Source organism: Hyla sarda, chromosome 1, assembly GCF_029499605.1.
Source record: "Hyla sarda isolate aHylSar1 chromosome 1, aHylSar1.hap1, whole genome shotgun sequence".
Taxonomy (NCBI): Eukaryota; Metazoa; Chordata; class Amphibia; order Anura; family Hylidae; genus Hyla; species Hyla sarda.
Window position 1 is genome coordinate 19,712,845 of NC_079189.1, and position 17,354 is coordinate 19,730,198.

The 17,354-nt window shown below is 41.4% G+C and overlaps 1 protein-coding gene across 7 annotated transcripts in view; it reads right to left on the reverse strand.

The window, feature by feature from the left end:
* Positions 1-6,069: 6,069 nt before the first annotated feature.
* The window catches only part of LOC130319686 (vomeronasal type-2 receptor 26-like), a 123,816-nt gene continuing 112,531 nt past the window's right edge, over positions 6,070-17,354 (reverse strand). For 6 of the 7 annotated variants that reach the window (XM_056553014.1, XM_056553013.1, XM_056553001.1 and 3 more), the window contains 3 exons: positions 13,630-13,818; positions 10,981-11,104; positions 6,070-7,038 (listed from right to left, as the gene is read on the reverse strand). In XM_056553014.1, the coding sequence (XP_056408989.1) occupies positions 6,134-7,038; positions 10,981-11,104; positions 13,630-13,716 (1,116 nt within the window). In that variant the 5' untranslated portion in view covers positions 13,717-13,818 and the 3' untranslated portion in view covers positions 6,070-6,133. The remainder of the gene's footprint in view (positions 7,039-10,980; positions 11,105-13,629; positions 13,819-17,354) is intronic. The other variant, XM_056553022.1, reaches the window with a different exon arrangement.

Sequence of the window (17,354 nt, forward strand, 5' to 3'; positions counted from 1 at the left end):
GCTCAACCTACTTCCCATTCACCTTCCCACTCTTCAGGCTCCGGACCTAGGGATGAGTCTCCGACTTGAACACTCACATGGTCACTTAATGTTATAGACACTTACGTTTAGGGCCTGCTCTACTCTGTTATTCTATTGAATGCTATAGTTTTACATTAATGTATCCTTAGGTATCATTTTGTTTATTATCTGAGACACAGTGTGTTTTGTGCCATCGGGTTAGGTCCTTAGAGATCTCTCTTTATAGTACATTACTAGTTGGTTTTACTCACTAACTACATTCTGTCTTATTGACAGTCTCCTACCCTCAAGCCTATCCTGTTTTTTACGATAGGTAACAGGCGTGTTCACTTTGAACAAATGTTTATAATGTTTAATTGTTCTTCTGTTTTACTCCTTTTGTTTTTCCCCACTACTTTCTTTATATGTGGCTCCACGGACATCTTTTTTTTCTCTTCTGTAGCGCACCGAAAAGGGATTACTGGGTCTCGGACTTGGGTAAGTGATCGGCTCAACCAAATTCTCATGCAATACTTAGATGGTGATTAAAATCTCTACTTTAAATGTTAAGGGATTAAATAGCCCTTTCAAAAGATCGTTATTTTTGAACGAATGCTCTCGTTTAAAGTGCGACATTATATGCGCACAAGAAACGCATTTGCTTGAGTCCGAGACTGTGAGACTTAAAAAGAAAAGGTTTCCTTTTATATTTTGTACTCCTAACAAAACTAAAAAGAAAGGGGTATTAATTGCTGTAAAAAATACTGTAGCGTTTCAATTAATCAAGGTAATATATGATATTTATAACAGGTATATACTTCTAAATTGTATTATAAATAATGAGAAATTCACTTTAGTTACATTATACGCCCCTAACAAAAAACAAGGGAAATTTCTTACACATGTCATAAAGGTTGTCAATCAACACAAATATGGAGCGATCTTATTGGTTGGTGACTTTAATCAGGTGATGTCTCCCACGATAGATAAATCCAGCTCGAAGCGCACTGCAAAAAATACCACGACGTATAACACCTTATTTAAAGAGGATCTGTATGACGCATGGAGAGTCCTTAACGCTAATGACAGGGACTATACCTTTTTTTCTCACCCTCATAAGGTATACTCTAGAATAGACCTTATTATTTCAGATAAGTGGTTACTCCAGAAGGTGGTATCTGCGGAGATAGGTATAATTAGTTGGTCCGATCACGCCCCAGTATCTATTACTGTTAAGGAACAATTTAACTCGCCGTCATATTCCCCCTGGCGTTTAAATAATTCTCTCCTCAATGATCCAAACCACAAGCTAACTATAGAAAAAGACTTGAATGAATTTTTCACAATGAACGACCCCAATGATACAAATGTGCTCACAAATTGGTGCGCACACAAAGCTGTTGTAAGGGGGACGCTTATTAGATTGGCAGCTACCATCAGGAAAGATAGACTTCACAAAACACAAAAACGAATACAAGACATTAAAAGTACGGAGGATTTACATAAACAAACTAACGAACCCAGCCTCTTAACTAAACTTAAATCCCTTCGCTTTCAATTGTACCAAGTCTTACATTATAAATTCGACTACTTACTCAAAAAGACTAAAACTAAATTTTATTGGCAGGGCAATAGAGCAGGCAAGATGTTAGCGAATAAATTCAGAAATATTGCGGCTAAATCAAAAATACCTTTCCTTTACAATATTCACAAGGAAAAAATTATTAATCCTCAAAAAATCGCAGATACATTTGCAGAATATTACAAAAATCTTTACAATTTAAAAACAGATCCCTTCACCCCTCAACCTGCTGACCGCATTATCCAGTCATATTTGTCCTCTTTGCCCCTGCCTTCAGTGGATACCGACGATTTAGCAATTCTAAATCAACCTATTACGCTTGAAGAAGTTACTTCGGCTATCTCATCCCTTAGGCCATACAAGTCCCCTGGACCTGATGGCTTCACTGGAGAATACTACCAAAAATTTGCACATATCTTATCCCCTCATTTACTCCAAACTTTCAACCACATATTTAGTAGTGGTAAGATCCCTTCTGAGATGTTAAAAGCATTAATAGTAACACTACCAAAACCTGGCAAATCCCCAGATAAACCTGAAAATTTTAGGCCGATATCCCTACTTAACAACGACCTGAAACTGTATTCTAAAATCTTAGCGAACAGACTTAACGAAATCCTCCCCAATTTGATTAATAACGATCAAGTTGGCTTTGTTAAAAATAGACAAACAGTAGATGGGACACGCAGATTTATTGATCTGATATATGCAGCGGAGACAAGCGGCCGGCCTTCTTTGCTGTTGTCTCTTGACGCAGAGAAGGCGTTCGATAGGGTCCACTGGGGATTTCTGGGGTCTGTCCTAACCAAATTTGGATTGATAGGCCAAATCCATACTGGTATCGCTGCGTTATATTCTTCTCCCGAGGCATCAGTGTACACGTCTGGATTCCTTTCACAGAAATTCTCCATATCGAATGGAACAAGACAGGGTTGCCCCCTCTCCCCCTTGATATTTGCCATGATAATGGAACCTTTAGCGGAAAAAATAAGAAGGGATCCCGATATTTCAGGCTTAAAAATAGGGGATAGAGAACACCGTATAGGCCTATTTGCGGACGACGTGATTGTTGTTTGCTCTGATCCCGAAAAGTCTCTCTCCTCTATATGTAGAATACTTGAGGAATTCAAAAATGTCTCCTACTACAAAATAAATGAAACTAAATCTCTAATTTTAAATTTGGGCATCCCTACTAAACAAGTTAATACTCTTCAATCTAGATTTCCATTTAGTTGGTCCGCATCTTCTTTACAGTACCTTGGAATTAAACTTTCCTACCCTACATCACAGCTCTTTAATGATAATTATGTCCCACTATTGAAAGACATTAACAAAACAGTCTCACATCTAAAAACAGCGGGTATATCATGGCTGGGACGCTTGGCGGCTATAAAAATGATGATCCTTTCAAAGATATATGTTTTTCGAAACGTGCCTATTTTACTCCCAATATCATACTTAAAAAATATCCAAACAATTTTAATGAAATATATTTGGTGTAATAAACCCCCCAGAGTAAAAGCAGAAACCTTATATCAACCTCTTCGCAAAGGGGGAATAGGGTGTCCATCTGTACTCCAATATTACAGATCAGTAATTTTAGATCAACTCCGTAGCCTCTGGCTTGGCGACACTTCCAAACATTGGGTACATATAGAGTCAGTAGTCTTGGGAAGAAACACGATTAAGAATATTCTCACAGCAGCACATTTTTTTAATCACAATCCAAGATGTTCCCATCCCACTATTGCCGCCATTATACACATGTGGCGCACATTTGTTCTTCCTAAACAACTATTCACCACCAAATTCTTCCCATTGCATAGCTCAATATTAGAAACGACTATTGCTGATTTAAATATCTCGTTGTGGATGGGGAAGGGCTTGACAGCACTTTCGGACTTTTGGTCTGAGGATGCATTTGTGTCTTTTGACTATCTTAGGGAAAAATATAATCTTAATAACAAGGATTTTTATAAGTTCCTCCAAATCAGACATTTATTAACTTCTGTAAACCCCCCAAATGATACCCCATCATCCCTGATAGATAAATGGTTAAACTCTCCATCCTTCCCTAAAAAAGGAATTTCCTATTGCTACTCTATTTTGCTTGATTCCTACACCACTACACCAGATATGCATAAACTAAAGTGGGAAGAAGAACTGGGAACTACATTCTCCGACCAACAATGGTGCCAAGCCCATTATGTGGTTCCGTCACTTTCTAAATGTATAACTCATCTAGAGAACTCTAAGAAACTTTTATATCGTTGGTATTTGACACCTCAGAGAGTATCTAAATTTTCTGACGTTCCTGATTGTTGTTGGAGATGTAATGGGGAGGGTTCCCTGTCTCATATCTGGTGGCAATGCCCAGTTATTACACAATTATGGAGGAAGATAGGTAGATTTTTATCGCATATATGTGGTTTCCCGATCATATTGACTCATTATTTAGCCATTCTTAATATAGACATTAATGTATATTCTCACCACCAGAGAACAGTGATTCTTCATACATTATTAGTGGTAAGACAGAAAATTGCACAAAACTGGAACTCACCTAAGATACCGTCTATCAAAGAAATAATTAGAGGTGTCAATAACAACTGTTGGTATGAATATAAAATAGCAGAATCCTTAGAGTGACACACTTCTTGTACAGATGGGATGTTTGGAGGCGAAGTAAATATAATACCGTCCAGCTTTAGACTTCTTTGCATGATACCAAATATGTCCTTTCTTATACTCCCACTTATACCCAGATAACTCCGTGGAGCCTTCTTTTTCCTTCTCTTTCCTTCTTATGTTAGCTGTTGTTTTCTATCCTATCTGGTATGTTCTACCTTAAAGTTTTTGCCCGCAATAGGGTAATATTTTACTTACCATGATTGTACATTTCTATACAATTACTATAATACTTACAAGCATTGTGAATTGCATATGTATCTTCAATATGAAAATCTCAATAAAATTCTAAGTTTAAAAAAAAAAAAAAAAAGATAAAAATGATACTCTACTTATATAGGTTTGATTTTGTCGTACTTCTGGAAAAAATCATAACTACATGCAGGAAAATGTATACGTTTAAAATTGTCATATTCTGACTCTTATAACTTTTTTATTTTTCTGCGTACAGGGCGATATGAGGGCTCTTTTTCTGCGCCGTGATCTGAAGTTTTTAGTGGTACCATTTTGTATTGATCGGACTTTTTGATTACTTTTTATAAATTTTTTCATGATAAAAAAAAGTGACCAAAAATGCACTATTTGGGACTTTGGAATTTTTTTTTGCGCATACGGCATTGACCGTGGCGATACCACATATGTTTATTTTTATTTACACAGTTTTTTTTTTTATGGGAAAAGGGGGGTGATTCTAACTTTTATTAGGGAAGGTGCTAAATGATCTTTATTCACTTTTTTTGGACCTTTTTTGCAATGTTATAGCTCCCATAGGGACCTATAACACTGCACACACTGAACTTTTACATTGATCAGTGGTTTCTCATAGGAAACCACTGATCGATGATTCTACCGCATGACTGCTCATGCCTGGATCTCAGGCACTGAGCAGTCATTCGGTGATCGGACAGCATGGAGGCAGGTAGGGATCCTCCGGCTGTCATGTAAGCTGTATGGGATGCCGCAATTTCGCTGCGGCTATCCCGAACAGCTCCCTGAGCTAAACGGCATTGTTTTACTTTCACTTTAGACGTGGCGATCAACTTTGAACGCCGCGTCTAAAGGTTTAATAGCGTGGCACCGCGATCAGTGCTGCGCACTATTAGCCATGGGTCCCGGCCATTGTTAGAGGCCGGGCTCGACCCGCTGTGATGCGGGGCCACGCCGTGGCCCCGCGTTATAGAACGGGAGCAGACTCATGACGTACCGGTACATGATGGGTCCTTAAGGGGTTAAAAAGAAAAGGATCTAGAACAAAAAACCAACAACCCTCTGATATCTATCCTTATGATAACTGCAAATCCATGAAAATATCCAAGAATTATGTCCAATTTTTCTCAGATGTTTTTTGGGAATCATATGAGAAGTCTTCACTTCAATGTAGATATCACTAGTAGTAATAGTATTCCTACTAGGTGTGTGATCTACAGAAACATTAAAGGGGTACTCCGCTCCCCAGCATCTGGAAAACTTAGTTCTGAATGCTGGGTGCAGCTTCCGTGGTCACCCCGCCCCCTTGTCTATGGGAGGGGGCGTGATTCCCATAGACTTGCATTGAGGGGGCAGGGCATGACATCAGGAGGGGGCAGGACAACTGTGGAAGTCCGCACCCAGCATTCAGAACTAAATGTTCCGGATGCTAGGGAGCGGAGTACCCCTTTAAACTGTAAAAATGTACCTTAAAACAGAACATTACGTTACATTGACACTAACATGTTAATCTTTACTACAGTATATCTTTAAAATAGAAATGTTATCATTAGAACAAGAGATGACAAAAGAACAGATTATTTGCAGAATAATATATGGGCTTTATATGTTTCCAGATAATTCCTCAAAATATACAAATTCAGCTCAGAGAATAATTTACATAACACATCTCTGGGACAAGGGTCCTTTACTGATCACTTCAGGCTCCATCAGGATATTGTAACATTTAGGTAGAAACATGCAGATCAATATTCCTCCCCCTGAGGCCAATATGGCAAATATCTCTACAGTGACCATGTGTTTCCCTGTACTGCTCAGATAGGCCGGGATGGCAGCGATCCAGACACTGCAGAACACCAGCATGCTGAAGGTGATGTACTTGGCTTCATTATAGATATCAGGTAATGTCCTCACCATGAAAGCTAGAACAAAACTCACAGCTGCCAGAAACCCCATATAACCCAACATGAGGTAAAAGGCCAAGACAGACCCTTCATTACACTGAATGATGATCTTCCCAGGATAATCCAGGTTAAGTTCTTGATATGGAGGAGACAATGACAACCAGATAACTGCATTCAGGATCTGAAGAGATGAACAGACCAACACTACAGAATAAGGAAGCTTAACCCCCACACACTTTCTCCAGGAGCTGTCTGGTCTGGTGGCCTTGAATGCTATGCAGACTATGATGGTCTTGGCCAGGACAGAAGACACGGCTACTGTGAAGAAGATCCCAAAGAAGATTTGTCTCAGCATGCAGGTTATATCCACTGGACGACCGATGAATAGAAACACACAGAGTAAGCTGAACATGAGAGCGGTCAGGAGAATGAAGCTTAGGTTCCGGTTATTGGCTCTGACAATGGGAGATTTCCAGAATAAAGTGAATATTCTGATTATAAATACAGTTATAAGAATAAATAATATGGAGATGATGGAGAAGACTGAAGAAACAACATCAGATTCATATGAGAGAAACTCATAATACCTCACAACACAAGTGTTTCTTCCCTCATTTGGCCATTCATCTTCAGGACATTTCTGGCAATTTTCACTATCTATGGATAAAAAGAAATGTAGTTATCATTCTCTCCTCCTGGGTTTATTTGCTGGATCAGCCTCATAGTCTGGTCAGTACTCCCTGATGTTACTTCCTGCTGGAACCTGTTGCTCTAGTATCATGTGTGGTTTTCCAGTTTTATATAAAACAGTGCACAGGAGACCCATGAAATGTCAGTCAATATACTGCTCCATTGTGTGCGCTCATCTACCTGTGTCTACCTTAATATTGCTTGTCCGGATCTCGATTTGTCTAACTAGAATTCTTCTTGATGATTCATTTGCTTCTAACCAGTTGTTGCTTTTGGAAATTTTGAGGGATCTACACTCCTTCAGGGAAAGCCCATACTTTATGATGGACTTGAAGTTGAAGAAGTGATGATCCCTTCAGACACCGGGCAATTTACAGCTTAAAAATGCCTGATAGAGTGAGGAAATGCATGGTAGAGAGTCAGGCAGGTCCACTTAACATTGCCCAATTATCAGAAAGGTCCAGGTTTTTTAGACATCATACCAGACTGTTCCCATGTGCCCATGATGCCTGATGAATAGTGGGACTGTTATGCCTTAATTTTTAAAGAGTTTACCCCAAAACCATTCCAGCAAAATCTGCGGTACAATATGCCGCAAATTTTCTCATTTTACCCTAAAACCATTCCACAAAAATCTGTGGTACAGTATGCCACAATTTTTTTCATTTTACCCCAAAACCATTCCAGCAAAACCTGCAGGACACTATGCTGCATATTTTTTCATTGTACCCCAAAACCATTCCAGCAAAATCTGTGTAAGCTAAGCACAACGTATTTGGAACTTAAATGGCATATCTGTGACGCAATCAAAATTTTCCTTTTGCACAATCCCTAAGAGCATTAGCTTTTGGAAAACCTCTGTTGGATCAAAATGCTCAATACCCCCTTTAATGAATTCCTTGAAGGGTGTAGATTTTAAAATGGGGTAATTTCTCTGCTGTTTCCACAATGTTTACACCTCTAAACCTCTGCAATAAAAGCACAATGCAATAAATGTGACCACAGTAGACCTGAACTTGGGCTTGGTGCTATCTCTTTCCTGAGCCCTGCCGTCTGCCCAGTCAGAAGATAACATACTGAAAATGGGGTACTGTCATGTTCAGGAGAAGTTGAGTAACAAAGTTTGGGGTGCTGTTATTCCTGCGTTCCTTGGGAAAATGAGCCAACTTGTGCTAAATGTGCAATTTGTGCGTAAAAATTAAAAATATTATTTTCATGGCCTAATGTTAAAAACTGTCCTCAATCCCCTGTGGGGTCAAAATGCTCACTACCCCCTAAATGAATTCTCTGAGGGGTGTAATTTCCAAAATTGGGTTAATTGTTGTGGTTTTCAACTGTACTGGTACCACAGTGAGCATACAGCTGATGTGAGAAAACACATTCTGCAAAATCTGCATCCAAAATGCCAAAAGGCGCTGCATTCCTTTTGTGCCCTGCTGTGTGCCCAAAAAGTGGTTTGACCACATATGGGGTACCGCCATGTTCAGGAGAAGTTGGGTAATAAAATTTGGGGTGCTATTATTCCCTTATTCCTTGTGAAAATGAGCCAACTTGTGCTAAATGTGCCATTTGGGCATAAAAATGACAAATTTTATTTTCATGGCCTAATGTTAAAAACTATCCTCAGTCACCTGTGGGGTCAAAATGTTCATTACCCCCCTAAATGAATTCTCTGAGGGGTGTAGTTTCCAAAATGGGGTAACTTGTGGGGTTTTTCCACTGTACTTGTACCATGGTGGGCACTGCTAAATATCCTAAGAAAAAGGAGGTGTCAGAATCCAATGTGTGCTGCATCATGTCTTAGGCCTGTGTGTGAGTCAGGGAGCACACTAGAACGACATATGAGATATTTCTAAAATCTTTAGAATTGGGGTAATACATAAACATTTGAGTTTTTTTTTTTAATACCTTCCATATCACCAAACAAAAAATTGTTGAAACAAGAAAAATGCAAAAGAAAATTTTTAATTAAAAAATGCCCCTTTACTTTGCTTTATTCTTTATTATTTATACTTTGCTTAAAGGGTTAATAAACTTTGTAAGTGTCATTGTGAATGCTTTGAAGGGTTAAGTTTTTTAAATGGGGTGATTTTTGGGGGGTTTCTAGCATACAGGCTCCTCAAATCCACTTCATAATTGAAGTGGTCACTAAAAAAAAGTTATTATGAAATTACCATGAAAATGTGAAAAAAATGCTCATAGTATTATAAGCCTTCTAATGCCCTAAAAAAGTAAAAGAATGTATAAAAAATTATGCAAACATAAAGAAGACATATTGTAGATGTGAATAACTAACTACATTTATTTTGCATAACAATTTCTCTTACACGTAGATAGTTTACAATCTAGAAAAATGCAAATTTTTCACGATATTTTTGAGTTTTTCACAAAAAACGCTGAATTTATCAACAAAAATGTACTACTAATATAATGTCAGGATTCGGCAGGCTGGAGGTGGATCCTCTGTGTCAGAGAGGGATTGGCGTGGACCGTACCGGTGGACCGGTTCTAAGTTGCTACTGGTATTCACCAGAGCCCGCCGCAAAGCGGGATGGTCTTGCAGCGGCGGTAGCAACCAGGTCATATCCACCGGTAACGGCTCAACCTCTCTGACTGCTGAGATAGGCGCGGTACAAGGGATTAGGCAAGAGCAAGGTCGGACGTAGCAGAAGGTCAGGGCAGGCAGCAAGGGTCGTAGTCAGGGGCAACGGCAAGAGGTCTGGAACACTGGCTTGGGACATACAAAGAACGCTTTCACTGGCACAATGGCAACAAGATCCGGCAAGGAAGGGAAGGGGAAGTGAGGTTATATAGGGAAGTGCACAGGTGAATACACTAATTAGAACCAGGCGCCAATCAGCGGCGCACTGGCCCTTTAAATCGCAGAGAGCCGGCGCGCGTGTGCCCTAGGGAGCGGGGCCGCGCGCGCCGGGACAGTACAGACGTGGAACGAGTCTGGTAAGCGGGCTGGGATGCGAACCGCGAGTGGGCGCGTCCCGCATCGCGGATCGCATCCCTGCTAGGGACATTATCGCAGCGCTCGGGTCTGACCGGGGCGCTGCGAACAGGAAAACGCTGCGAGCGCTCCGGGGAGGAGCGGGGACCTGGAGCGCTCGGCGTAACATATAAAGTGCAATAAGTCACGAAAAAACAATCTCAAAAGTGCATTGCTCAGTAAAAGCATTCCAAAGTTATTACCACATAAAGAGACACATGTAAGATTTGAAAAAATGGGCTGGATCATAACGGCCAAAACTAGCTGGGTCATGAAGGGGTTAATGGTTATTGCAGTTGGAATATGGGACTTGACAGTTTTAACTACTAAAGATGACTATATTAAATTATAATACTGCTATAGAAAAATTGAGGTTCTTAGCATACAATTTGATCATGCCACTACCTGCCTGATGAAGAGCCCTGTCCTGGCTAGAAATACCTTATTGTATGTGTAGCATCCTTCTACTAATAAAACTCCATTTTCATGAATTTGGATCCTGTCAGTTCAGCGCTTTGAGTGAAGTCCCGTTTTTTCCTTGGTTCAATATACTCTACTGTTCTGCTTTTGACTGCAATTTCTGCTGGTGATCAAGCTTCCGAACACAGGAGGGACCAGGTGGCCGCATTCTCTTACTACATGAATGTGAATTCAGATGTTATGTATTTAGCATAACATATCTAGGTAAGGTGCCATCCATCTCACCTTTTTCCTGGTTTTCCATCTTTGATGATCGGCACTAGGTGTGCAACTTTTTTGTTTTTTCTTTTTCATATCCCACTACAGTAATGTGACCTGATGAGAAACTTTAAACTAAACTTTAACACCCTATATGTGCTGAGTTAAGTGCTTCCTGCCTATAGTTCTGCTTTTATAGCACTAAGGGAAACATTTTTTAATAATAATATATCTACCTGAATGTATTGTAAATTCCCCTTCTGGACATGGAATACAGTCATAGCAACAGATGTAATATCCTTCTCTGAGAACTTTTCGGGTTCCTGGCAGACAGGACTCACTGCACCGACCTTTAGGGATCTAAGTATAAGTAAATAGATAGGTATGAATTGAATGTAAATTTTCTTATTTAACATTTTATGTACAAATGTATTATATAAAAGTGAAAACATTAAACAATGGTCCAACTAAAATCCCCTTCATAGTATGAAGCACCCATAGGAAACTTATTTGCTGCTTCAAGGGTAATGTATTATATAATAATGAATGGGGAACTATGTAAATATATTTGTGTTATCAGAGCGGGGTTGTTCTCTTCAGTGATCCTCTGCTCCAGAGTAAAGGATTCTAAGACACCAATAAGTCTGAGTAGATGGATTTTTACCACCTACAGTATAACTCCCCAAAATGTCTATAATAAAATGGCTCATAAACATCCCAAAAGTTAAATCATTTTCATAGTATACAATAGTAACCAAATTTGCTAGTCAATTAAGAAGAAACCAATGACAAAACTTCTGGATTTTGTAGGAGAGTAAAAAAAACAAATTTACAAGTGGAGAGGGGAAGAAGAACCCTCTATTAATAAGAAAGAAAAGTATTTATTAGAGAAGGAGATTAAAGGTAATCACCTAAGACTAAGTTTCTACTTATTTTCTTTTTTGTGCATTCCCCCCCCCCCCCCCAAAAAAAAAAAAAATAAATAGACTGTCGGCCTTCATGAGGTCCCTGGTCCATCCTGATCAAGTTGGCTTCATCCCACAAGGAGAGGCTTGTGTACACTCCATGTCTATTCGACTATGAATTATGCCCGTCAACATATTCTCTCTTTCTATTATTGCTTGATGTGAAAAAGGCCTTTGATTAGGTACGCTGGGGGGGTTCTTAGAGGCTACCCTATCACAAATAGTTTTAGGTGCCCTGCTGAGACTTGTATTAGGACTTTATATTTTCAGCCCTAGAAGCAGATCAGAATCAATTTTCAGTTATCATCCCTCTATAACATTTGTAATGGTACTTGGCAGGGCTGTCCTTTGTCATCTTTCCTTTTTGCTGTCTGTATGGAATATGTCCTTGATGCCATCAAGCAGAACCTGGACATCATTACAAATGTTCTGTATTCGCTGACATCCTGCTTCTTTTTCTTTCTTCACCATTAATCTCCCTTTCTTCTCATATGGCCACCTTACAGTGTTTTTCCTCTTATAACAATTACAAGCTGAATCTTTCTAAAAGTGCAGCCCTTAACATTACCCTATTTCAGGAGACTGAGATGCAGTTATGACATAATTACCCCTTTATGTGCCTAATTCTCTCAAATAATTGAGTCGCTTCCCATTTTCCCAACATTTTCCAGACTATTTCCCTCCACTCTTACATTGTATTAAATCGGACCTAGCCAGATGGGAGCGCAGAGGTTTCTCATGGTTACGGAGAATTATTCCTAAAAATATCCTAAAAATGAATGTTCTCCCTCACTTATTGTATTTGTTCTTTAGTATTTGAATGTGTATCTCTCTCTCCTTCTGCCATAGAGTCTCTACACTCTTCTCTGGCTTTGTTTTCATAGACATCCTTGCCTTGTTAGACATGTCCTTATTAGACGGAAGACTGATGGAGTCTTGTCTCACCCAGAATGTCTTTTGTATGACTTAGCGGCGGTTTTGTCATGTGTATTCAATTGTTTCTACCTTTACAGTATGTGCATAATCTATGGGTCCACTTAGAGAGCTGTGACACTCATGTAATCCTGAGGGCAATACCTTGAAAGCCCTTCATTGCGTCTATGACGGATGCCTGCTAGCGATGCTGAAACACAGGTGGTACCATGTCACATATTTGGCTGACCTGTCCTAAACTTAAGGTGAAAATGTTTATCCCCCATCTGTGGCAGTCCTCACACCTACCGACCCTTTCGAACTGGCTTCAGGAATGGATATATTTGCATAGGATGGAGGAGCTCATGGCAAACTCTAGAAATCTGCCGTCCATGGCTCAAATTTCTCTGGTCTGAATACTTCCGATTCTTACACCTTTTCACCTAAGCCCCCCCCCCCCCCCTACTATTGAGAATTCTGCCCCTCTTTTTGCTTCCACCCTTATTTTGTTGCCCTTGAGTGTATCCCAGTGATTTCTTCCATATAAGAGTTCTCCAGCTTGCAAGGTACCTGCGAGGATGTACGTCTGTTGTGCCCCCTCTCCTGTCAGTTCTACCTCCTTTTCTACCCTCTCTCCTTTTATCTTGCTCTTTCTTCTCTTATGTTTTGATTATCCCTTTCTTCACTTTTGCTCTTCCTTATTTTTTCTTTTTCGTACTTTGCCTAAGAACTGTGTTGTGCCTTTATTGATAATTTTCTTACCCACTCACAGACGGGCCCCTCACTGCTATCTCCTTGGGGTTTGGTATTTGTTTTTAGCCATAACCTTTGTAACACACTGAGTCCTTTTTCAATTTGGTGACTTTTCCTGTTCTTGTGTATTATAAAAATGTAATAAACTTTTACTTTGAAAATAAATAAATAAAACAAAATGATTACCACTAGAGAACCCCTTTAAATGATCATAAAACATGTTATATACTGGTAAATGGCTTCATAGTAACTTACTGAGTTCTGTCTCCATGTTATTATCTGGGGATTAATATCCAGCTGTTTATCTTCAAGAAAAGATGCATCAAATCTTCCGACAACCATTTTAGACGTTTTTGCATATTCTTTATATTCTCTTGTTACCCAATTCTGAATATCTAGTCATGTTATCCAGTCTTCATTTTCTTCTTTTATATATCGTGATAGCTTTGAAAAATAAACCAGGGTTGTGATATTAGTAACAATGAATAATCCAATCTATTGATCACACAGGGTATGAATACTAATACTCACCTTTAGGCTGGGTTCACACACAGGATATCAATATGTTTTTAGCCAAAACCAGGAGTGAAAGTGATACAGAGAAAAACTATGATGGAACGAATTGTAGCTTTTTCTGTGTGTTGATCCCATTCCTGGTTTTTCCTAAAAATACTGACCAAAATACTAAGTATGAACCGAGCCTTAGGGGGCAGTCATACCACTTTTGTGCTATACAGCCGCCATATCAGTTTTATTGCTGGACTAAAACCATGCCAAACCACCGTTTTCAGTCCGGCAACAAAACCGGGTATGGTCCAAAAACGAGCTAACCGGAGTGACAGACATATCAGTTTTATTGCTGGACTAAAACCATGCCAAAACACCGTTTTCAGTCCGGCAACAAAACCGGGTATGGTCCAAAAATGAGCTAACCGGAGTGACAGACTCCCTCTGGGCTCATTCAAATTGATGGAATGTGGCAGGGATATGGCAGCGGTAAATTTTATTTATTTAACTGCCCCAGTGTAAGTATTGCACAAACTTGGTGTGAATGCACCCTTAAACACATTTACATTTTCATAGCCGAAATGTATCTAGTTTATCTGTTTGTACCTATTGCTGGGTTACTGCCAGTAATAACTGCTTTTTACCAGTGACAATGAACAGCGCCTAAATATCACACTTTAAATTAATGTGCAAATTAGCCTTATAAGCCCAGGTGTGGGGGGGTTGGTGCGTTCCCTTGGCACCAAAACACCAGCAGTTCGTGCCATCCACTTGTTAGTGTCAGGAACCACAGAACCAGGTGGAGACATTACAAATCCAACCTTTATTAAAGTAATAAAAAAAAATCATAAAATAACAAGCGATGACATAATCCAGGGTCTTTGTCTATCACAGCCAATGGTCAGGAGTCAAAGTGGATACTCAGGAATAACTGAAGTCAGGATATCAGAAGTTAGAACCAGGATCAGGAACCAGAGTGAATGTCAGCAAGGCCAAGGCTATACACGGAAATACAGTCAGGAACCACAGGAACACTCTTGGATAGGATGCAAGGGAAGAGGAAGAATTAATTGTAGCAGTATAAGGCAGGACGCAGCAGTAAAGGGGCTTGCAACTTAGCAGGTACCAAGGGAAACGAGGAACAGCTTATTAGTGGATCCTCTCTGTCAGAGAGGGATTGGCGTGGACCGTACCGGTGGACCGGTTCTAAGTGGCTACTGGTATTCGCCAGAGCCCGCCGCAAAGCGGGATGGTCTTGCTGCGGCGGTAGCAACCAGATCGTATCCACCGGTAACGGCTCAACCTCTCTGACTGCTGAGACAGGCGCGGTACAAAAGGACAAGGCAAGAGCAAGGTCGGACGTAGCAGAAGGTCAGGGTAGGCAGCAAGGGTCGTAGTCAGGGGCAACAGCAGAAGAACTGGAACACGGGCTTTGGACATACACTAACGCTTTCTCTGGCACAAGAAAACAAGATCCGGCCAGGCAGTGAAGGGGAAGTGAGGTTATATGAGCAGGGAGCAGGTGGAGGCTAATTAGACTGATTGGTCCAGGCACCAATCGTTGGTGCACTGGCCCTTTAAATTTTAGAGAGCTGGCGCGCGCGCGCCCTAAGGAGCGGAGCCGCGCGCGCCAGAACGTGACAGCCGGGGGCCGGGACGGGTAAGTAGCTTGGGATGCGATTCGCGAGCGGGCGCGTCCCGCTATGCGAATCGCATCCCCGTCGTCAGTGTCAGTGCAGCGCTCCCGGTCAGCGGGTCTGACCGGGGCGCTGCAGAGAGGAGAACGCCGTGAGCGCTCCAGGGAGGAGCAGGGACCCGGAGCGCTCGGCGTAACAGGCATGTACACCTGGCTGGAAAATTTGGTATTGTCGCAGCTGTAGCAACGGCCTTAAAAATTGCAGCACCATAACAAGTGCAGCAGCAGAGGCCAGAAAAATTAGGCATGTACACATGGATGAAAAATTGGGTATTGTCGCAGCTGCAGCTGTAGCAACAGCCAGAAAAATTGCAGCACCATAACAAGTGCAGCAGCAGAGGCCAGAAAAATTAGGCATGTACACATGGATGAAAAATTGGGTATTGTCGCAGCTGCAGCTGTAGCAGCGGCCATAAAAATTGCAGCACCATAACAAGTGCAGCAGCAGAGGCCAGAAAATTAGGCATGTACACCTGGCTGGAAAATTTGGTATTGTCGCAGCTGCAGCTGTAGCAGCGGCCATAAAAATTGCAGCACCATAACAAGTGCAGCAGCAGAGGCCAGAAAATTAGGCATGTACACCTGGCTGGAAAATTTGGTATTGTCGCAGCCGCTGCTGTAGCAGCGTCCTGAAAATTTTCTGTTTGTTTTGCCAGGCAGAAAGTGCCCTAAAACATTTTGGCTTGAACCCTAGTTGGTGGCGGATAAGTCACGCAAGTCATCCAGCATTCAGAGTTCAAATACAGCCGAGTGTGGACCATTTTTAGGCCAAGGCAGCTCATCTGATCATGCCTTGTTCAGTCAAATGCCGGCACACCCAGTAGTCAAGGGATTCATCGCTCCTCAGAGTGTCGATATCTGCGGTTAAGGCCAGGTAGTCTGCTACCTGTCGGTCAAGTCGCTCTCTGATGGTGGACTCCGAAGGGCTGTGGCGATGCGTAGGACTTAAAAAGCTCCGCATGTCCTCCATCAACGGCATGTCTGTACAGCTTCCTGTCCTTGCCGGCGTGTTCGTGGGAGGAGGAGGAGGATTACTTTTACAGCATACTTCTTAATTTATTTTGGACCTGCTGAATCCTTTCTGCCTTGCTGTAATGCGGTAACATGTCAGGCACTTTATGTTTATACCGGGGGTCTAGTAGCGTGGACACCCAGTACAGGTCGTTCTCCTTCATCCTTTTTATACGAGGGTCCTTCAACAGGCACGACAGCATGAAAGACCCCATTTGCACAAGGATGGATGCCGAGCTACTCATGTCCCGTTTCTCGTCCTCAGTGATGTCAGGGAAGGTATAATCTTCTTCCCCCCAGCCACGTACAACACCACGGGAACCAGATAGGTGACAAGGAGCACCCTGGGATGCCTGCTGTGGTTGGTCTTCCTCCTCTTCTTCAAAGCCACATTCCTCCTCTGACTCCTCTTCCTCACAATCCTCCGTTCCGTTGTCACAAATAGAGATGAGCAAATCGAAGTTGACGGACCCGAATTCGTTACGAATTTCATGAAAAATTCGATTCACAATGAATATCGCCGCGATTCTATCACGGGAATCGCTTCATTAAACTCCATTTTACAGCGTTCCAGGCTATTGGAGACCTAAGATGGCGGATCCACATGTGAGTACATGGGGCAGGGGATTATGGGAGGGCGGGAAACAGCGGCGGGAATGAAGGTAGCTGGGCTGACCCTGAATCACATGTGAGATGCAGCCTATCAGTGCTCACTGACCCCTGTGATGTAACAGCCCTATATAATCGGCGGCCATCTTCCCTCTGG